At 49.7% G+C, this 22,969-nt stretch overlaps 2 protein-coding genes across 6 annotated transcripts; one reads left to right on the top strand and one right to left on the bottom strand.

The window, feature by feature from the left end:
* Nucleotides 1-3,560: 3,560 nt before the first annotated feature.
* Nucleotides 3,561-21,487, top strand: LOC101661571 (zinc finger protein 239-like). Of its 5 annotated transcripts, none has more exons than XM_045300182.1 (8): nucleotides 3,561-3,641; nucleotides 6,814-6,873; nucleotides 8,943-9,238; nucleotides 12,798-12,952; nucleotides 13,614-13,702; nucleotides 14,317-14,443; nucleotides 17,990-18,072; nucleotides 19,667-21,487. In XM_045300182.1, exons 4-8 carry the CDS (start codon nucleotides 12,922-12,924, stop codon nucleotides 20,393-20,395), a joined length of 1,059 nt encoding a protein of 352 aa, XP_045156117.1. In that variant the 5' UTR covers nucleotides 3,561-3,641; nucleotides 6,814-6,873; nucleotides 8,943-9,238; nucleotides 12,798-12,921; the 3' UTR covers nucleotides 20,396-21,487. The 5 variants fall into 5 exon arrangements, with proteins under 5 accessions (XP_045156117.1, XP_045156118.1, XP_045156114.1 ...); XM_045300183.1 differs by having other exon boundaries at nucleotides 12,794-12,952; nucleotides 19,670-21,487; XM_045300179.1 differs by having other exon boundaries at nucleotides 12,794-12,952.
* LOC101649128 (60S ribosomal protein L36-like) lies at nucleotides 14,806-15,197 on the bottom strand. The gene has a single exon (XM_045300185.1). The coding sequence runs from the start codon at nucleotides 15,180-15,182 to the stop codon at nucleotides 14,865-14,867; it is 318 nt and encodes a 105-aa protein (XP_045156120.1). The 5' UTR covers nucleotides 15,183-15,197; the 3' UTR covers nucleotides 14,806-14,864.
* Nucleotides 21,488-22,969: the final 1,482 nt, after the last annotated feature.

Raw genomic sequence — 22,969 nt, 5'->3', positions numbered from 1 at the left:
AAGATAAGACAAAATAATAATTTATAAATTATCAAGGGCTCATGAGGGAGGGAGGGGAAAAATGAGGAGCTGATGCCAGGGGCTTAAGTGGAGAGTAAATGTTTTGAGAATGAGGAGGGCAATGAATTTACAAATGTGCTTTACACAATTGATGCATGCATGGATTGTGATTAAGAGTTGTACGAGCCCCTAATAAAACGATTAAAAATTTTTTTAGCTCTATAACCAAAGGGTGACCCCGAGACACACTGTGGGCACACGCTGCTGGGAAAATGGCGCCGAAAGAAGTGCCCCGTGTGGGGTGCAGGGGTGCCACACACCTCCATTGGTAAAAACTGCAGGTCGTGCTGAGCGCAACTAACAAAACAAAAACCACGCCAAAAGAAAAAAAGATCCGCAGAGCAATGGGGAATGCCCATGTAAGGGCAGAACCCGGAGAAGGCAGAATTTGCGGTCTTGGTCGCCCCCTGAAGGTAGAGGCTTTCGGTGCAGCTTCAACAAAGTGCCCAATCTGTTTACAATGGGCCACTACCCTTAAACTCCAATCCATTGAGAGGGGTCTCCCCCATAGCGACCCTATAGGACAGGATGAAAGTGCCCCTGTGGGTGTCTGGGGCGGTAAATCTTCACGGAGCAGAAAGTCTTATATTCCTTTTCCCTCGGAAGCAGCTGACCTCAGAGTTAGGCTCCTTAGAGACAAAGACGGTGAGGTCAGTCTCCAGGAGAGACCAGTCCCTGGAGAAGAACATCATGCTTGGTCAAGCAGAGGGGCAGTGACAAGAGAGAGGAAGGCTCAAGGCAAGATGGATTGACCCATGGCTGCAACAATGAGCTCAAACAAAGGGATCCGTGTGAGGAGGGCACAGGGCGAGGCCATGTTTTGTTCTATTATACAGAGGGGCGCTCCGAGTTGGTGCCGACTCCACGGCACCGAACAACAACAAGGACTAACCTAAAGGTTGGAGATTCGAATCCACCCAGCAGCGCGTGGAAGAAAGGCCTGGTGACCATCTATGTTTTAGATTAAGCAAACAAAGATCCTGGAGTTAGGCTTCTGGAGCACATGGGGTTGCCACGAGACAGAATGGCGACGGGCGTCTTTGTTTCTTTCTATTGAGACACAGTTTATATAACACAAAGTCACCCAATTTATGCACCCCTTATGTTTTTGAGGACGTAGCCGTAGTTAAGGACTGTGGTGGCGTAATGGCTACATGCTGCGCTGCTATTTGCCAAGCCAGCACACCGAGACACCAGCAGCTCCCGGGAGAAAGATGGGGCTTTTCTATTCCCGTGAAGTTATAGTCTTGGCAGCCCACAGGGGCGGTCCTTCCCTGCCCCACAGGGTTGCTCGGAGTGGGTTTCACACCAGATGCTGCCCAGCTGGTTCTGGCTGATGGCGGCCCCGCCTGGTGTAGAGTAGACTTGTGCTCCTTAGGATTTTCAATGACTGCTAACCTTTTGGAAGTAGATCGCCAAGTCTTTCCTCTGAGATGTTTCTAGTTGGATTTGAACGGCCAATCTGACCGTTTGTAGCCAAGCACGTAACCACCTGTGCCACCCAGGGAGTCCTTGGGATATGTGAGGCTAAGTCTGGAAGTACGTCCAGTCCCAGATCGCACACGCATGGCTTTATTCCCAACATTTTCCAACATGTTTCTGCAAGCCGTGTTGGCTGCAGGCAGGTTCTCTCAGTAACACGCCGTTTTCCCCTAGAATGCCTTCAAAAGAAAGGGAGAAAAAAGATCTAATCAAAAACAGGGGCTTCAGAGGGAATCTGCTGGGCCAGTTCCATCGAAGGCAAGGGGGCATTCGCTCAGAGGGTTGGGCGACTGGCTTTGGGGGATTGCGAAGGGGTCACATTGATCATTGTTTTTTAAAGAAAACAGCGTGCTCAAATTTTAAGAAAACGGAAAACTGTACCAGTGAGGGAAAAAAGCCCAGGAAACTTGTGCCCAGAAAACAGCCCCATCATGAAAATGCACCTGGTCGTCAGGGCTGGCCTACGAGAATTTTGTTGGGAAGTCTTACCTCATCTGCCCTACAGCCCTGAGCTTGCCTCTTCAGATTTCTTTCTCTTCCCTAAATTCAAAGAACACTAGAAAGGAATGTCTTTGAAGAACCCCAAACTGCCGTTCCAACCTGGTGGACAGGGAAGAGGGCAGCATGTTTCAGGGGGAAGGGGCATCGAGATAGAAACACCGGCAGGAGGAGATGTGAGAAACATTACCTTCCCATTTTGGATACTTTCTGTTTTGTGAAAGCCTCTAGGATTTTATAACAATAATTTTGAACTTACCCTGGTATGTGATCACTGTATGATCCCCATGCACAACAGAAGGAAATGCTGAAGGGTCCTGCACTGTCCCCACAATTGAGATGCTTGAGCCCATTGGTATAGCCGCTGTGTCGCTCCATCTCCTTGAGAATCTTTGGCCTTTTGCTGCGTTTTGTATATATATTCTATTTATAAGATTTATTTTTTTGACCCTCCCCCACTGGAGCTCCAGCAAGATGAGGACGGTGAGTTTAGTTACTAAGCTTTAGTAGTTTGGTTATTGCTGTATTTGCTGTGCATAGAACAGAGTCTGGGACATAGGGGGTGCTGAATGAAGGAATACTTATGGAAGGAGTAAGTACAAGCTTCTGGTAGTGTAAACATGACGTTTTTGGAAAGTTACTTAAGAAGGTGGTTGAATGAAACCCAGGATTGATGAATCTATAGGGACAGCAAGTAGAATACGGTGTTTTTTGTTGTGTTTTGGGGGTGTACAGTGGTGTTGGGGGTGGTAAAAGGAAGACAATGTCAAGGAGTCCAGGAAGAAAAAGAATGTTTAGAAACTGATGGTGGTAGCAATTGTACAATTCTGCTTCACGTGATTAACTATGGAGTAGCAAAATAAAAAATAAGTAAAAGAAGCTGGCTGATGGCAGTGTTTGTCTCTGGCGAAGGCTTCTGGGAGACCCGATATTCAGATGGAGAGGGACTTAACGACCGTGAAGTTATTAACCACCTTAACAGACCCCAACGGGTTGGCTTTGACAAACTTGAAATATTTAGTAAGAAAAGATAGTTGCCGAGCGATGTCTATCTACTCTCATTTTCATAAATTAGAAGCATCAAAAGGGAAAACTCATGCGTTTTTCTTTAGCTTTCTGAGTAGGAAAAAAATGTTTATCGAACTGCTGAGCAAACACACCCCTCCGATTTCAGCTCTGCCCAGATGGGGAGGACCCGGACCCGGCCACGTCCACGGGAGGTTATACATCCTCACGACAGTTGGTAGGAATACAACCAGGCCACGCCCCCAAGGCGGGCCTAGTCTCAGTTACGCCTAGTTCCGGTCTAGGCCAGCCTCGGATACGCGGATGAGATCCCAGAGCCCAATCGCATCCTTTGTGAGCGGGGACTAGCGATTTGCTGATCTGCGATTGGACAAACAACCCGCCACTCGTAGGTGTCTCGCCAATCACAAACCGGCCGAGCCCCACCTCTTCCGTTTCCGGCGGCCCCGGAACCGGAAATGCCGTCGCTGGCTCCTGCGGCGGGGTCTAACTCCTAGCCGCCCGCCTCCCCTGAGGGCTGTTTGCGCCGGTCTCCAAGGCGGGGTCGGCTCCGCCTCTTCGCGGCGGGGGCTCGGGTAGGCAGGCGGGGCTCGGTGAGGGGGCGGGGTCGTGGTGCTGGCGGATCCCGGTCTGGCCCCTAAGGAGATGGCTCCGGAGGGCGGCGGACCTCGGGGACCTGAGATGGGGGTCGCGGGACGTGTTCACCCGCCAGAATCTGGGGCTTGCGAAGGCCCGTCAGACTCTTGATTGGCCTGCGCTGGGTCTGGGGTGCAAAACGGGCTTCCTGGAGCCGGGCCCACTGCCATGTGGGTTTCCTTGCCCCCCCTGCCTGCGTCCAGTGCCCACTTTTATAAATTGGGGAATTCACGTTTGAGCAGCCCCAGAGCTGTTCGCGCACGTACTGCTAGGAAGTGTCAGCCCGAATTTCCGACGAGAAGTGATGCTATATATTACAGTTGATGTGCTCATATATAGAACACGTGTGGCATACGTGTATCATGCGATATATGTGTATCTATAAAACGAAGGAGCCCTGGCAGCACTGCAGATTAGGCGTTGGGCCGCTAATGACAAGGGAGGCGCTTCAAACTGGCGGGAGAAAGGGGAGGCTGCCTGCTCCCGTTAAGATGTACAGTCTGAGAAACCCTGTTTAGGGCGTTATGATCAGAATCAACTCGGGGACAGTGAGGTGGGTGGATATAAAGTGTACGTATATCTATATTGTTCTTGTTAGGTGCCATCGGGTCGATTCTGAATTATGTACGACATGAAACACCACCCAGCCCTGTGCCATCCTCAGAAGTGTTCTTACACTTGAGACCATTGTTGCAGACATGTGTCAATCCGTCTTGCAAGGACCTTCCTTCCCACCCCCTAACCCCACTCCAGTTGTCTTCCGCCCCCCCCTCGCCAAGCACGATGTCCTTCTCCAAGGACTGGTCTCTCCTGATAGCATGCCCGAAGTATAATTCTGCCTTTACTTCTAACAAGAAAGAGCTGTTTGTTCTTAAGCAGTCCATAGTACTTTCAATATTCTTCACCAGCACCATAGTTCAAATGCACTGATTCTTCTTCAGTATCCCGTATGCAGCGTTCAGCTTTCACATGCATATGAGGTGGTTGAAAATCCCAAGGCGTGAATCAGGGCCACCTTTGACCTCAAAATAACATCCTTGCTTTTCAACACTCTAATGAGGTCTTGCACAACACTTTACCTAATGCATTGCATCATTTGATCTCTTGACTTTTGCTTCCTTGAGCACTGATTGTGGATTCAAGCAAGAAAAAATCCTTGACAACTTCAATCATTTCTCCATTTATTATGATGTTACCTCTTGAATCAGTTGTAAGGATTTTTGTTTCCTTTACATTGAGTTGTAATCCATATTGGTCTTCATCAACAAGTGCTTCCAGGTCTCACTTTCAGGAAGCAGCACTGTGTCATCTGCGTGTCTCAAGGATAATCCTTCCTCTAATACTGATCCATATTCTTCACCATAGAATCCAGCATCTCTGATGATTTGCTCAGCATACAGATTGAATAAGGTAGGTGAGAGGCTACAACCCTGACACACACCTTTCCTGATTTTGAACCAAGCAGTATCCTATTGTTCTGTTCTCACAACTGCCTCCTGATCTATGTCCAGGTTGTGCAGAGCATAATGAAGTGTTCTGGAATTCCTATTCTTCTCAAGGCTATCCATAATTTGTTATGATCCAGACAGACGAAGGCCTTTGCACAAGTAAAACATCTTTCTGGTATTATGTACTTTCAGCCAAGATCCAGATGATACCAGCAATGATATCCCTTGTTCCACATCCTCTTTTTAATCCAGCCTACACCTCTGGAAGCTCCCTATCAATGTACAGCTGCAACCATTGTTGGATGAGCTTCAGCAAAATTTTACTTGCATGTGCTATCAATTATACTGTTCTATAGTTTGCACATTCTGTTGGGTCATCTTTTATCTGGAATGTGTACATTTATGGATCTCTTCGAGTTAGTTGGCCAAGTAGTGTTTTCCAAATTTCCCGGCAAAGGCCAGTAAGGACTTCCAGTGCTTCATCAGCTTTTGGAAACATTTCAATTGGTATTCCAGCAGTTCCTGGAGCCTTGTCTTGGGCTGACGCTTTCAGTGCAGCTTGGACTGCTTCCTTCTGCACCGTTGGTTCTTGCGCCTATGCTACCTCCTGAGATGGTTATGTGTCGACTAGGCTTTTTGGCACAGTGACCGTGTATCCTTTCCATGTTCTTTGGAGGCTTCTTGCATCATTCAATATTTTGCCCATAGACTCTTTCATATTGTAACTTGAGGCTTGAGTTTTTTCTTGAGTTCTTTCCATTTAAGATATGCTGAGAATGTTTTCCCTTTCTGGTTTTCTAACTCAGGGCTTTGCAGAGTTCATGATAATGTTTGACCTTGGAGATGAATGCAATGTCATTCCTCTCGCTTGTGTAATTTCCAGCATCGTCAACCATTTAATTTTCTGATTCAAAATGACGAATGCCAGTCCATTTCAGCTCACTAATTCCTAGAATATTGATCTTTAGGCCTTCCATTTAATTTTTAATTACTTCTTATTTCTCGAGATTCATACTTTGTAATTCCAAATTCCAATTATTAATGGCTGTCATTGCTGTTCCTTTTAATGACCCATCACTCACACTCTCTCTGAAACACTCACTGCCATCCAGTCAATTCTGACGCACAGCAGCCTGAAGGACAGAATGGCCTCGGTGGGTTTCTGAGGCGGGAAAGCTTCACAGGACCAGATAGGGTTATTCTTCTCCAAGAAAGCAGCTGCTGGACTAGACTCTGAGCTCCCAGTTAGCAGCCCAGCACTATGCCAATGTACCTGTGTAACGTATAGCGTTCGTACATGATATGCGATATCTATTTTTATTGTTGCTATTGTGTATACAAAGGCTTAAAGCAGAGGGGTAGGTAGGGTGAGTGTGTGAAAATAAGGACTTTGGCGCCAGACTGACCAGAATCACTCGGCTGCTGCCACTTCCTAGTGCTTAACTGTTGGCGAGGATCCCTAATTTCACCAGGCCTGTTTCCACTGCAGAATGTTGTTGTCAGGCGCCTTCCAGTTGGCTGCAACTCAGAGTGACTCTATGAATCACAGAGCCAACCGTGGCCTGGCCCTGCGCCATCGTCACCACCATTGTTATGATGGGGCCCGTTTGTTGCAGCCACGAGATGTGGCAATCCGTCTCATTGAAGGTCTTCTTTTTCACAGAGTCTCTACTTGACCAAGCGTAACGTTCTTCCCCGCGTGTTGGGTTGCTACCTGTCCAAAGTAAGTAAAATGAAGTCTTTCCGTCCTAGCTCCTCATAGTACCTACCTCTTAGTCTGTTGAGGAGCCCTGGTGAGCATAGAGGTTGTGTGTTGGGTTGTACCTGTGCAAAATCAGCAGTTGGAAACTACCGGCCACTCTGCTCTACACCCATCAAGAACGACAGTCTCAGAACTTCACAGGGACGGTTCTACCTTATCCTGTAGGGTTTCTGTGAGTCAGAGTTGACTTCATGGCTGTGAGTTTGGTCTTGGTTTTTAGCTGCTGAGATAAATGAATGAGAAAAGCAGCTCACGTAGGCCGAAGCTGGCCTGTGAGTGGCCAAGCTGTGGCCCATCCCTGTTGAACATATAGCAGCCTTACAGGACCTCAACATCAGACTAGGCTCCCACAATCAGGACAGAAATTGCGACCCTCCTGGCAGGAGCTAGGACTGCCATCCTGTGGCCAGTCCAAGTGATTACTGTATTTTTACCGATCACCACTTTAGCCTTTCCTCATTCCTGGCCTCCTGAGTCAGAATCAACCTGCTGGCATTAAGGGTCGTATTGTCCCCCATGAACCAGTGCCATCTGGTCACTTCTTACCCCCATGACCTCAGAGTAGGGTTTTTACGAAGATGGCACCAAAGGCAAAGAAGGAAGCTTTCCCTGCCCCCCAAACTGAAGCCAAAGCAAAGGCATGCAAGGCCATGCTGAAAAGCATCCACGGCCACAGCCACACACACACAAAAGACCCGAGTGTCACGCACCTTCTGTCAGCCGAGGGCCCTGAGGCTGAGAAATACCCTCTGAAGGGTTCTCGGGTCTCTTGCTTTCTGATGGCTAGACCAGGGTGCAACTGCCTTAGCCCGTTCCCTGCTTTAGCTGCCAAAGCTCACTTCCTGCAAGACATCCTTGAGAAGAAGCCACATGAACCTACCCCGATGCAGCCCTGGGTGCTGGAGCAGCCATGTGGAGACTCCTGCCAGCGCTGAGATGCTTACACACTCACTGACTCGGCTTTCCTCCTGCAGTCGGCATCATTGCGTGTGTTTTGTGAGATGGAGCAGGACTTTGTGGATTGGTGTTGGACATATGGGTGAATGTTGGACTTGTGGGCTTGGGCAGCACTGGGTTGGGATGTTTTCTTGATGCGCACTTAACATTTAAATAAAACTCTCTTATACATAAAAGAAAAAAAAGAAATACCCTCTGAAGAGCGCCCCCAGGAGAAATAAGCTGGACCACTCTGCCATCTTCAAGTTCCCCCGACCATGGAGCCCATCTGCCATGAAGAACATCAACTGTAACACTCTTCTGCTCGTTGTAGATGTCAAGGCCAACGCCTTGATCAGGCCGGGCAGCAAGAAGGCAGCATGTCCCTCTTGCTCCTGACTGTGACACTTTGCTCTGGCCAACCACAGTGGAATCAGCTGAGCGGTCCAGCTGACATGCTTAATAGAACTTTTAAAACACATTTTTTAAAAAAGAGTAGAACTGAACTTTATAAAGTGCTGGTTTGTTTTTTCTGGAAGTAGATTGCCAAGATGGTCTTCTGAGGCACCCCAGGAAGGACTTGAACCTCTACCCTTTCGTTTCACAGCTGAGCTCCTTAAACTTTTGCTGTACCCAGTAACTCCCTGTAGGTAAAATTAATGTAGGCGGTTATAGCAATACTTCTTCCTGACAGCATCCTCCCCAGAACAAAGGTTTACTTTCTTTAAACCTTCCCCAGTGTCCTCAAAGGAGCCCTGGTGGCATAGTGGTTACGTATTGGGCTGCTAACTGTGAAGTCAGCAGTTTGAAACCACTAGCTGCTCCACAGGAGAAAGATGGGGCTTTCTACTTCTACAAAGACTTACAGTTTAGGAAACTCACAGGGGCAACTCTTCCCTGTCCTATAGGGTCACTATAAGTCAGCATCAACTTGGTAGCAGTAAGTTGGTATTTTTGTTTTTTGGGTTTTTTTTTAGTATCCTCAAACCCAATCCCAAATCCTGTAATGTCCTAACGCCCTCTGACCTAGAAGCCCTGAGTTGTACATTTTCCCTTGCTGTGCTGAGTAATACACTTCATCTTGTTTACCACAGGTGTGCCCTGGTGGTCTTCCTTACCTGGGGGTCATTGACAAGAGCCAGGATGAAAGGGCTCCTAATAAGCATTCCAGAGGAAGTCCCGGTGGGGAAGTGGCAGGAGGAAGCCCTCTACTACTAGCTGAAAGGCTGGTGGTTTGAACCCACCCAGAGGTGCTTCAGAAGACAGGACTAGCAGTCTGCTGCCAAGAGGGCACAGCCTGGGAGACCCTGTGGAGCACATGGGGCCGCAAGGAGCCGGAGCCACCAGGACAGCACCTGCACCACCACTGAAACAGAGAGAAGCATAGCAGGTATTTCTTTTTTAATTAATGAAATACTTAACAAGCTTTATTTAAAAAAAATAAAAGCTGTATTAGCACTTCACCCACATGTCATACAACTTAATAACTCATTCGTATCAAGAAGAGTCGTACACTTATCACCACACTCAATTCTAGACCATTTTCTTCCTTGTACTCATTGTTATTCAGCTAATGATGTTTTGTCTAATTGTGGCAAAAATATACACGACAAAATATCTTCCAACTCCACAATTTCTAACATGTATAATTCAATGTCATTGATTATCCACTTTTTGTTGTGCAGTCAATATTGATAACCTTTTCCAAATTATTCCATCACCAGTCACATAAATTCAATGCCCCCTAAGCAACAACTCTTTCTCCTTCACCCATGGTAACCATTGGTCAAGTTTGTTTTCTTTTTCATAGTTTTTGTTGTTTTTTTGATTTAGTATTCACATATCATACACTTCCATGGTTAAATCGCTTTTAAAAAGAATTGTATATACTTCATCACAATCAGTTCTAACTCCCTCCCACATTCATTTTTTGTTCCTCATAACCCCCCACCTTCCTCTCCCCATCCCATCCCTGATAAAACATTTTATCAGTGATTGTCTCTCTGTATTCACTCCTTCTGTGCTTTGCGAACTGGGAAACCCAACAGAAACAATAAAAAACAAAAAACAAAACAAGACGGCAAGAAGAAAATAGCAATGATATAAAAATTAAAATACATATAACAAGTAAGAAAGGACCACCATCAATATTTTAAAAGCCAGAGAAGAAATTTCTGTCCTGAAACAAACGAGAAATACTTGAGCCTAGAGCAAATTCAGGTTGGGTCAAGATGGAGATCAACTGACCCAGTATCATACCATGGTTCGATCCACCATAATCAAGTTTACAATAATCATTGTCTGATAGAAAAACTGTTCGAGTCCCTCGCCTGTGGCTAGAGGGGATCTGCCAGAAGCTTAATCTGACTAGATGCTCTGCAGATGGATTGGGGCTCCCACTGCCCTCCATAGCCTAGCAGGTATTTCTCGTCACCATCTTTCACACGCACAAAGGACACAGCAACGTCTGGCAAGTTGGAAAGCCTCCTTCTTCTAAATCAGGTTCCTACACTTTACATGGCCTGCTACCCACTTTTCAGAAGAAAAAAAAATTACTCAGTACCCCCGTCCCCACTCTCCCCCTGCACTCTGAAATGAAAAACGTTTGCACTGTAGCTCAGAGTCCAGGATAAAGCATCGGGCTCTGCTTTTGCAGAGCCCCCTTGATGGTTCCAGCACCGCCGCCACCCCTGGAGCCCCACCTCCAGGGAGCGGTCTCACCCACTTAGGTAAGCACTGTTCTAAATAACAGCTTTCCATTACAAAATTACTTCCCATGGCCCATTTCATTCTTGGACTCTTCTGTTCAGTGGGTTTAGACCATTTCCTTCCATCTGCTGGCAAATGCTTGTTGCATGCACTAGTTCGAACCAAAAAAAGTTCAGAGAATGACATCCCAGACAGCCCTGGACCAGCCAGGCAGTCAAAGGCCATTTTAGTAGTTCTGCCTCTGGGCTGCATACAAATGTGTAATGTGCCTGGGAAGCTCTCTGCCACATGCCAGGTGCGTGTCCTTCCATATTACCTTGTCTTAACCTACAAACCAGACAGTGACGTTTTTACTGTCAGTTTGTCCAACGACAAGAGCACATTCGGAATACATCATTGTCTTAGTCACCTGGTGCTCCTGGAACTTAAGTACCCCAGTGGGGGGCTGTAAAGAACATAACTTTATCTTTTTGTTGTTCAAGAGACTCTGAAAGCCTCACTGCCGGCGTCCTCTCTCTGCAATTCTGTGCGTGCAGTTGCTTTCCATCTTTGCAATGTCGTCCCTTTAGATTTTCAGGATGAAGAGGTTCCTGACCAAGAAACAAAAGCAGATTTGTCCCATTCCCCAATGCATTCAAATGAAAATCGGCAATAAGATCCGGTTCCACTTCAAGAGGAGATAATAGAGGACAAGCTGTGTGTGTAAAGGGTCACCAGCTTAATGACGCAGCATTTGCATAGGTTCACTAGCATTCTGTCGTAGCAAGTTTAAATGTTGCCACCACCTGATGAGTTGAACCTGTATTGGCAAACATCTGGTTTCTTCCTTGGTTTTTATGCTTTTCCATTAAGAAGCTGACAACTAATAAAAGTATGAGACCTTTGGTTTAAAAAACATACACAAAGAAAAAACTCACTGCCATCAAGTTGATTCGGACTCACAGTGACCCTATGGACAGAGAGGAACTGCCCCTGTGGATTTCCTAGACTGTGCCTCTTTACCGGAGTAAAGAGCTTCCTCTTTCTCCCGGGGAAGAGCTAGTTTCAAACTGCTGACCTTGAAGTTAGCAGCCCAACTTGTAACCCACTACACCACCAGGGCTCAAAGTCTGAATTCAGGGCACTGTCACTAGGGGAAGGCTTTCTCTGTAACTAGGCTCTTCGTAACCCTGGGAGGCTCCTAGTTCCTGGGAGACATCCACATGGCATCTACCTTCCTTCCTATTTATGCTTGTTTTCTGCTGATTCTGCCCTGCCAAATGTGACCTGGTTCCTAAATGGAGGATGCCCATGGATAGAGGGCTTATGATTCCTCACAGACCTGGAGGTGGGGAGACACTGGTCAAGCCATAATTTAATAGTTGGAGATTGCTTCCCCACCCCCCCAAACCTGGGGTCCAATATATCTATGTATTTCCATCTATTACTGACCCAACCCATGAATGTGGACACAAACAAACCAGGAAATCCCAGAGTGTTCCCAGTGAAACATGCCCAACTCTTCAGAGCATATGAGAGTCTTGGCTTGACGTGGAGAGATGCCCGGGGCCTTGAAGGAGCGTAAACATACGGGGTGGCTCTGCAGCACCTCCTCTGAGTTGTACCTGATTCCATCGCTGGGTTTTACTCTACTCCACTGGGGGTATTGTTTGTGTTGCTGTGAAGCCAACCAGGATTGCCTGCAGTCTGGGACGTGGAAGAGTGGAGCTGCTGTGCTCTGCAGGGTTTCCTGTCTCTCATGGCCGCCTCGGGGGCTGAATGTTCAGAAGCCGATTGCTGGCCTTGCTTCCAAGGTGCACCTGGGTGGGTTTGAACCCACACCCTTTTAGCTGATAGTCGAGCACTTAGCTGTTGGTGCCACCCAGGAAACCTCAGAGCCAGCGGGGATGACTGGACGGCACCTCACAGCAACAACGGGAGCGGACAGCTGGTGGTGGTGAGCAACTCGGTGGGTAGCTCAACGTGCCAGCAGAGCTCCTGGCTGGGTCAGAGGCAGCCCTGCGGTCAGGTTTTGAAGGAACTGCCTAACCTTTCTTTCTTGATTGATTCTTGATGGCTGAGACGGAACTCCAGAGACTGCTGTCCTGGCGGCGTTCTTTGATCGGTGGTGGATCACAGCTCACTGCTTAGCCACGAGCCATTGCTCTGTAGCAATGAGGGAGGCGTTCTTTGATTGGGATAGTGGTTGTCTTATCATTAAGCGGTAGGCGTTTTGTAATGGCAGCTGCTTTTTCAGACAGGCCTGCAGCTGCCATGGTGTCCAGAGGCCTGGAGACCCAGAGCCCACAGGAGAACGGAATGCAGAAAATGCTGACATCGCCGCTGCTCAGCCAAGCAAGCAGACACTCGTGACAGCCCCCTAAGATGGCAACCACGGATGCAGACTCTACCCGGGGTGAGTTTTGGGTCAGTTGGCAACCAGAGGTGAGGAGGTAGGTGCCTCATGCACTCCAGCAGGGTCCCAAGATTGGGGAGCCAAGTGGTCATAGCAGAAGCCATCTAGGAGGGGACGAAGCAGACAAGGCTGGAGCAGAGGCCCAAGAGCCCAGGGCTGCTTATGGGCAAAGGAGAACTTCTGGAAATCTGGGGCGAAATTTTATAGAACCATCATATGTAAACGTTACAGCCTCGAGCAGCAAAATAGCCCGGGGCTATAAAATCGGAGTTTCTTTTTGCATTGAATGAGAATGGCAGTCCCTTTCTTATGAGTCACAAGACCCACGGACTGGGCCCAAGGTAGCTGCTGGGGACAGCGACGGCTCCACTTGTAGGCTTTTTATTTTGAGGAGGTGTGAAGGCTTGGAATCATCTGAGAGTCCCTGGGTGGTGTAGACAGTGAACATACTTGGCTGCTAACTTAATGGTTGGAGGTTCAAGACTTCCCAGAGGTACCTTGGAAGAGAAGCCTGGTGATCTACTTCCAAAAGTGACAGCCACTAAGAAACCAGTGTAGCTCAGTTCTCCTCCAACCCACTTGGGGTCATGATGAGTTATCAACAACAACTGAATTTTCTTTTGAATCACTCGCTCCTTTTTCCCCACCCACCACCTCCCAGCTGCGCCTGATCAAGACCATGGCCATCGCCGTGAAGGGGACGTAAAGGAGGAAGGGATGGTTGCTGGGTTTCTGACAACTTGGTCGCAGGTCAGTGGAAAACTCCTTCTGCTGAAAGAATTCCCTTTCCCGAGAAGAGTAGACCCCCTCCAACCCCTTCTCTGCTCTCCTTCTGCAGTCAGCCTTGGCTGGTCTCTAGTTTCCTTACTATCTTGGGGTCTCTTAAGGAATTGCAGGGCTGCCCCGGAATTGCTCTCACTGACCCTGCATTTGTGTCTCCCTCAGACCCTCTTTCCGGTTACCTTGCTGCTTCATCTTCCACTGGGTCCTCTGAGGGAAACAAAGGAAGAATGTGAGAGGCTTGTTGCCTGCGGGAGAGGGGAACATTAATCTGTTCCCTGAGTATTTCTTGTATGTTCTTGAGATTGTGTAGAATCACAGACAGGTCTGAGCAGGTTGAAAAAAAGCGCAATTGAAGAAAGTTACATTTAGACTTCAGTCTTAGAGGAGCTTTTAAAGCACAAGGCTGGACGCCACCACTAGGGAAGGCTGTGAGGCCTGAGCTTGGGGACCGATTGATGGGGGACCTCAGAACCATGAATCAATGATTTCCCCTCCCCAGTGCTCTCCCTCTCACCCCCTGTCAGCCTCGGGACACAGGTGGGGGTATCTGTGGCAGAACTGGAATGTGTGACCTGTTTCAGGTGTCTCTGGCCTTTGAGGATGTGGCTGTGGACTTTACCCCGGAAGAGTGGATGTTGCTGGACCCTTCTCAAAGGACTCTCTATCGAGAAGTGATGCTGGAGACCTACAGGAACCTGGCATCACTTGGTAAGGCTGCCCGCATTCATTTATCTCCCCTAGATCAGGGTTCCTCCCTTGGCTCTGCTGACTTGGGGACTAGACCACTGTCTGGAGTGGCCGCTACCGCATGCTGCCAGTAGCACCCCCTTGAGTGGGACAAACACAAAATGTCTCTTGATGATGCCAAGTGTCCTCTGGGGGGCAAAGTGATCGTTAATTGGGAACCATTGGGGTAGGGAGCTGGCATTGACTCTGTCCTACGATCATCCGACCTGCTGACATTGGAGGATCACAGAAGCTGGAGGATCACTGTGGCTTAGATTGCCTTACCCACAGGGAGTTAATTTTGGTGTACGGTAAGAGGTAGGGATTGAACTGATTTCTTTTTTTTTTTTTTTTCTGGAAAGGCTTTATTATTGGGGGTGGGGGGGTGACGATGACATGGCACTCAGTCCTTCTTGGCAGCGGCCTTCCTCATGGCTGCAAGCACGTTGCTTAGCTCCCCTTTCTTCCTCTTAGCCCAGATGTGTGTGCCCACCCGCTTCTTGATGAACTTAAGTGCCCGCTTGTCCTTGGAGACCTTGAGCAGCTCCATGGCCCTTCGCTCGTAGGGTGCGAAGCCACACACCTCCCAGATCATGTCCCGCACGAACTTGGTGTGCTTGGCGAGGCGCCCGCGGCGGCGGCTGTGCCTCGGCTTGCTCACGTTCTTGGTCACCTTGTGGCCCTTGTCGAGGCCCACGGCCATAGGGTAGCGCACAGCCATGGCTGTTACTCTTCGATGGTTGCCGCGGCGGAAGGCTGAACTGATTTCTTTATACAAATAATTTGTTTAGGCTGTCTTAGACTTGGCACTACTAACACTTGAAACTCATTCATTTTCGGAAGTGGGACCACCCTCTGCAATGTAGTGTGTTGAGGCGCCCCTTGCTGCCACCTGCTTACTGCTTGTAACACCCTTCCTAGACATGGTCGCTATCTGGCCAGGCAGTATGGCAGGCCATTGGCCCAAGTCCAAAGAACCAGAGGTCGGTGAGCCTGATGGAGGCTTCAGACCCTGGAAAAAGCAAGCAAGCTTTCCACAGCGTCTATTTCCATAGGAAGTAGGCCACGTTTTTGAAGAAACCTCCTTTTGATTACATCAAGGCTGTGACCTGAATAAGGGGTTGCACTCTACCTAACCTGCTTACTGTTGCGTGGCTGTTGGCAGCAGATCCCATCACAGAGTGGATTGCATTGTGTCAGATCACATCATGTGGGATTACGATGACTGGACCTCTGCTGCCAAGCCACTGAGCATCCTGGTCCAGCCAAGTGGACACACAGCCCACCTGTCCACCATGAATGTCGGCCCACTGCCCTCGTCCAAGAAATCACTTTTCCTCTGTACGGAGTGAAAAATGAAAAGAGCATGAGTTTTTATGGAATTTCATAGTAATGTCTGGGCAGCAAGACAAAACTAGAAAGCTCTGTAGTGCTTTGAAGAGCAAAAAACATTTATCTGGAAAAATCGAAAAAGAAAAAGAAATTACTTATTTTGAAGCACTGGAACATTTTAGAGAATGTTCTGAACCCACATGCCTTAGAGAACTGGCTGACCACGATTTTTTTTTAACCATGGATTTTAGCAGGTGATGACACATTGGGCTGCTAACCACACGGTCAGCTGTTTGAAACCACCAGCACACTCTGTGGAAGAAAGATGAGGCTCTCTACTCCCATAAAGAGTTCCAGTCTCAGAAACCCAGAGGGGCAGTTCTACTGGTCCTATAGCATCACTATGATTTGAAATCAATTCAATGGCAGTGAGTTTGGGTTGAATTTTCACATTCTTGAGCAATAAAACCACATTCTCATCTGCACCCACCACGGGGTCCAGGGGAAGGTGACAGAGTTAGAGGGAGACATCCTATAGAGCAAAGCAAAACTCTGCGTCAACATGGAGTTTGGCACCATGTCAGGTGCCTGGAAATGTCAGTCATTCTCATGCCCCTGAAGGAACCCAGATAGCGCGGTGGGTTACACGTGGAGCTACTTTGAACCCACCAGTTGCTCTGAGAGAGAAAGACGAGGCTGTCTATATCCATAAAGATCTGAAGTCTCAGAAACCCCAGGGGTAGTTGTACCATGTGCCCTAGGAATTGACTGGCAGCAGTGGGTTCATAGCGCTAAGCACATAGCCTTCATCCTCCCTCTCATCTCTGGTCACTGCAAATCGTCGTTGACTTCTACGTATTCCCTTACCTCACAGAAGTGACAGCAGACAGTGTATGTCCTTTTCTGACTGATTCCACTCGGGTGGATGTTTTCAAGGGTATCACGTGGTGTCCTGCACGAGGACTTCATTTCTTTTCATGGAGAAGTGTTCCATTGTGTGTATGTGTATGTGTATGTACCACAGTGTAATTATCCGTCATCTGTGGATAACCATCTCCATCTCTGGGCTCCTGTGAGCAGGAGGTGCCCAAGTTTCTGTTGGCAAGTCTGCCTTCACCTCCTTTGGGTCTCTCCCAAGGAGTGGACTTGCTGGGTCCTATGGCAAGTGAGGAAGAGGAAATTGCTAAGTCTGCGGTGGTTTTTTAGGACAAGGTACACTGTTTTCAATTAATGTGGTGTTACTTCTTGAGTTTCTAATATCCATTGCAGTGGCTACACAGAACTCAGACAAATGTCATGATTAAAGGATTTATTAAGGAAGTGAAATTGGAATGCCAGTGAGAAATGCTCAGGGCAGAGTTGTTTATTGGGACATGTTACCAAGTTTTGTCAAGTCTGCTAACAAATGCCCAAAGGACATACCACTCTGCTGTAAGCCTCACTCCAAAGGTTGAGCTGCGGGTCACCAAGCTCAGCTCCCTGGATTAAGTGCCCCGAAGCACCTGGCTCCTGTAAGCCTCAGGCCAAAGGCACTCAGCTCTACTTCCCCAATTAAGTGCACAGAGGCACACTACTCTGCAAGCCAGCCTCCTGCACAAAAGCATGCATCTTTCCTTGCTCCTGGAGTTGGGAAGTGCATCACTCTGTCCCGTGCTCTGGCTCCTGGTTCTGCTGCTGCTCCTCTATTGGCATCGCTGTCTTCTAGATCGAGGTCGCTGCGCAGAGATCTTGGGTCCAGAGAACTTGCTCCACTTCTGGCTCTTGCTGGTAATGAAATTCCCTCCTGCTTCTCAGGGTGCTCATTGTATACACAGCAGGATGGCACTTCAGGGAATTCTGTTAGCAATAACTTACAGGTGGCCTGGCTATCTAATTCTGAAAAATCTGCCATTAAGAACCTTATGAAAGAAAAAAAAAAAGAACCGTATGGAGCTCAGTTCTGTGACGCACGCACATGGGGTCACTTTGAGTCAGGGTTGGCCTGACATCACTGGTCCTGGCATTATGTGTAAGGAAGTAGAGTGTATCTTCATGTGCTGGTAGTTTACTTCTCCCCTTTGGAGAAATGCCTCTGAGAACCGCATGTCCAGAGGCCCATTGGGTGATCTGTCTTTCTGTTGCTGAGTGTCGCACCATTTCTTCCTCTCAAAGACAGTGCATTATTTATTTATTGGGGGGGGGGGCATGTCATTTCAGGCTGGAGGACGCAACTGAAAACCGAAGAGCCGACTTCCAAACAGGAGAATTTTGGAGACAACATGTTCAAAGGCCTGCCCAGGGTAAGACTCACAAGGGCTGGATGCTTAGGGGCCAGACTTAGGGGGAGAGCCAAGGGGGCAGAAACAGGAGGCTCTTACTCCCATGTCAAGGCTCAGGAGAGTCTGTGGAGAGTAAAAACTGGGAAGAATCAAAGGCTGACTTTCAACCAGGAAAACGTGGGTCGGAACCTACGGCCCTGAGGTCCCTGATGCAACCACCCAGTCCTGTGGCCCTGGTGTGAAAGCAGCTGTTGATGTCCAGCTTGAGATGAGAAGGTCCCTAAAACTTGGATTTGCTAAACAACCTCGTCGAGGTGAAGGAGAGGACTCGAGGAAGAGACACAGAGCCCCCCCTCCCCCCCATAAGTGGACTTTCCTGCACAGAGGGTCTCACGGAAGACAAGACACCCAGGGTCAGTCCAGCCCTGATGAAACACACAACACTCCTCTAGTTCTTTAATCCTTCCACCACTGGTAAGATCTCAGTCCTATCTCGCAAATCCAGCTAGAATGGCATAGATACATCAGTATACAGAGAGCTTTCAATGGACAGAACTCGGGATAGACAAACCCCTCAGAAACAGTAATGGGTGTAATGACTTCAGGAAGGAAGGGAAGGAGCGGGAACTGATGGCAACGATGGCAAAATACCGCCCCCCTCGAGGGGGACGAATACCGGGATTGTAGGCGAAGGGATAGAAGGGGTAGTGTAAGATATGTATAAATAACAGTATATCATGTATAGGGGCTTGAGAGGGTGGCAGGGCCGGGAAGGGAGGGAATAAAGAGGAACTGATGTTAAGGGGCTCAAGAACAAAGATGATGTTTGAAATTGTTGATGGCAATATTTGTACATAATCCGCTTAATATAATGGAAGTATGGACTGTTACAGTATGTGTAACAGCACCCAATAAAATGATTTATTAATTTAAAAAAACACGTTTATTTGCAAAACCAGTGCTGCGGGCCTGATGTGGCCTGCTGGCGCTAGTGTGCATAGAAAGGTGTGCCTAGAAAATCCTAAACATAAAGCTCATTTTCACACGCGCATTTCCACAAAGAGCTCCCAGTAAGATAATGAATTCATAAAAAGGGTTTCCACAAAGAAGTATGGTCACCAACGTGCCTTGTGTTTGAGAGGGACTCCCAAGGCCAACGCGCAGCCCCAGCCTCCTTTATTTAATGGCTTTGCCACAGGCTTTAGCTTGATGGAGGCTTCTGCCGAAGTGTTCACCTCCCCCAGGCCCCGAAAACCATAGGTGGCCTGGAAGCGATTCACCTCCATCCCAGACGCTGAAGTCATCCCTCAGAACTGCACATGGCCTATCAGAGCCGCGTTCTTGCTGGGGAGAACCCAGCGGAACAAAGCCGGAACCCCCAAAGCCTGACCGGAGACACCGCCTCTTAGGGACCCTGCTGTGCTTCAGAGCTGAACCCTGCGCAGGGTTTTCTCGGCTGAGACCCTTCCCACGCAGACCACCGGGCCTTTCTTCCTCTGCCACTGCAGGGGTCGAACCCTCCACCCGTAGGTTAGCGGTGGGCCGCAAAAGGCGTGCCCTCCTGGGAGCTCGGTGGGGAAGCGGGGGCCTCCAGTGATCCTGTCTCCTCTCTCAGCAGGCGCTGGCTCCCGCGGGCTGCCCCCCGGACGAGAAGCCCCACTGGTGCGCCGAGTGTGGCCGGGGCTTCCTCCACCTCTCGTCCCTGCGGAGACACGCGCGCACGCACTCGGGCGAGAGCCCCTTCGCGTGCCAGCGCTGCGGCAGCGCCTTCTGTCACCAGTCGTCGCTGAAGACGCACATGCGGACGCACACAGGCGAGAAGCCTTTCACGTGCGCCCAGTGCGGCAAGCGCTTCAGCACGCGCTCCTACCTGACGGTGCACGCGCAGATCCACGCGGGCGAGAAGCGCCATGCCTGTGCCGCCTGCGGGAAAGCCTTCAGCCGCAGCTCCTACCTGCGCGTGCACCAGCGGACGCACACGGGCGAGAAGCGCTACACCTGCGGTGACTGCGGCCGCGTCTTCGGCCACTCGTCCAACCTGCGGCGCCACGTGCGCACGCACACGGGCGAGAAGCGCTACCGCTGCGGCCGCTGCGGCAAAGCCTTTGTGCAGAGCTCCTCGCTGGTGGTGCACAGCCGCACGCACACCGGCGAGAAGCCCTACCCGTGCCCCGAGTGCGACCGCGCCTTCATCGACACCTCCTCCTTCCGCAAGCACATACGGACCCATGCCCGGGAGAAGGCCCGCGCGTGCGGGCAGCGCGGCCACAAGCGTGGTGCCAGCGAGGGAAACCTCCGGAATGCGGTGGATATGAGGCTGCCTTTACCCCTGGGCCTGCCTTAGCGCCCGTGCGGCCAGCAGGTCTCGCTGGGCCACTAGCCTACCCCTACCCAACAGCACCAAGGAGGAGAGACCTAGCTATCCGTTTCCGTAAAGGATGACAGCCCCCAAACCCGAGGGAGCAGCTTCACGCTGGAACCCAGCCAATGGCCAGGAGTCGCAATGAGGCGGGGGCAGCCCACCTTTCTTCCAGGGGGGCCACCGCCTCCCAACGTTCAGGTTAGGGCTCATACCCAGCTTTTAAGAACTGCTGGGAAGCCATTGTAGGACCCCTGGTGGTGCAGCGGGTAAACACTCCGCTGCCGAGAGGAGGTCACGTGGAGCCCACCAGCTGCTCAGTGCAGCCGTGTGTTGCGATGCAGAGGTACAGCCTTGGGAACCCCGTGGGGGCGCTTCTGCTCTGTTCTGTGGGGATGCCGTGAGTCACAGTTGATTGGAAGGCACACGGTTGAGTTTGGGCTCACGTTTATCCCAAGGAGCCCTGGTGGCCAAACGATTTGGCGCTTGGCTATTAACTGGCAGGCTGGTGGTCCACGACCACCCAGAGTTGCCTCAGAAGAAAGGCCTGGCGATGTACTGAACTCAGCCACGGAAAACCCTGTGTAGTGAAGTCCTAACCCTGAAACATGGAGTTGGAGGGGTAGGCGGGGAGGTGCCATGCATTGGAATTGACCCAGCAGTAGCAGCTTGTCCTGGGGCGGTGTCTAGCAGAAAGGTTGGAGGTTCAAGTATAGCCTGCAGTATCTCAGAAGAAAGGCCTGGTACTTCTGCAAACTCGGCCCCGGAAGGCCTTATGGAGGCAGTTCTGCCCTGACACTAGAGGGAGCACCATGAATCACAATGGCGTGATGGTAACCGTATGTGGGGTTTAGGTGGCCCTGGTCATTGTCCCACAGGAGTTGGGCCGTGTGGGAAGGGCTGATTCTTCGCATGTTTATGACAATCTCATTTCTCAACCTGGCCCTGCTACCTAAAAAGACTGCTTTGACTCACAGGTCCAAACCCAAACCTCTCATCATTAAGTCCATTTTGATTCAAAGCAACCCTATAGGGCAAGGTAGAACTGCCACTGTGAGTTTCTGAGACTGACACTCTTTACAGGAATAGAAAGCCTCATCTTTCTCCCAAGGAGTAGCTGGTGTTTTAGAACTGCTGACCTTGCAGTTAGCAGCCCAACACATAACCACTATGCCACCAGGGCTCCTGACTCATTGGTTATCTGGAACAAAGAAGGACTAATTTTAAGGGGACACTGCTTTCTCAGTTGATGGTGCTATGGTCCGAGTAGAGGGTGTTTAAAATGTGTTTGTGGGGACACTGGCTCAGGTGAAGGGGCCACTCATGGCCCATCCTGACCCATGATTGTTAGATGCTGCCAAGTCAGTGATTAAGCAGTTACCTGCTAATCAAAAGGTTGGGGTTCAAAGAACCTTCCAGTGGTTCCATAGGACAAAGACCTGGTGGTCATCCACTTCTGTACACATGGCCACCCACGACCACCACGTCTATGTTGACACACAGCCACCAACCCCAGAGGACGGGGTAGAGCTGCCTCTCAGGCTTCCCAAGGGTACCGTCCATGGAAGCAGACTGCCCCATCACTGTCCCTCTGAAAGGATGATAGATTCAAATCGCCAACCTTCCAGTGTATGGCCCAGCACTTAACCCGCCGACACCGCCATCTGTCAGTGTGGGGCTGAGACAAATTCCCGCACCAGACAGCAAACACTGGTCTTGATGGGAGCAGATGGCCAAGCCTTCTGGCAGAGCCGCTGGGTGGGTTCCAGCTACCGACTTTCTCGTTCATAGCCAAGCACTCAACCGCTGCACCACCAGGGCTCCTTCCTTACAGAGAGATCTTGCTCAGTTCAGTTATGCTCTCTGTCCAAAACTAAACAGGGAAAAAAAACCACCAAAATACCGCCTCCCAGCCTTTCTCGCAACCAAGGGTTGTCACATCCCTCACTCCTGGTGCTGAGAGGTGGAAAGTAGCCACCAAGGACAGAAGTGACCGACTGCCTTGCTGCCTGATGCTCTTCCTCCTCGCCTGCATCTTGCTCGTCCTGCCTGGAGTCCAGCCTGCGGCTGCCTGAGCTACACGTGGGGCGTGCACAGATGGAAGGAGGGAAAACGGAGCCTGCGCCCATGCCAGCACACCGGGACCTGCGACTACGCTCACCCTGCCTCTTCAGATGAGACAGCAGCCTTGGCGCCAGTTGTAGCCACTGCCTTTTACATTTTTGTTAGTTTATTATGTTCTCAGAATCCCTGGAGAAGGACATCACACTTGGTAGACTTCAGGGTCAAGAAGAGGAGGAAGACCCTCCATGAGATGGACTGGCACGGTGGCTCCAACAGTTGGCTCAAATATAACCACCAAGAATGGCACAGGACCGGGCGGGGCTTCGTTCTGTTGGGCACAGGGTTGCTGTGACTTGATGACACTCAACGTTTTGAAATGAATTTAAGTGTCACAGGAAGTTACAAAAAGGACCAGGAGGACCTGTGTACCCAATGGTGTCACCTTACACACGGCATGGGAGCCGGAACCTGACACTGGTGCGAGGCATCCAGTTC

This window comes from Echinops telfairi, unplaced genomic scaffold (assembly GCF_000313985.2).
Source record: "Echinops telfairi isolate 266 unplaced genomic scaffold, ASM31398v2 ScPeMD7_7459;HRSCAF=8497, whole genome shotgun sequence".
NCBI classification, from domain to species: Eukaryota; Metazoa; Chordata; class Mammalia; order Afrosoricida; family Tenrecidae; genus Echinops; species Echinops telfairi.
The sequence above is the reverse complement of the archived record's forward strand: the minus strand, read 5'-3'. Positions and strand labels throughout refer to the sequence as shown.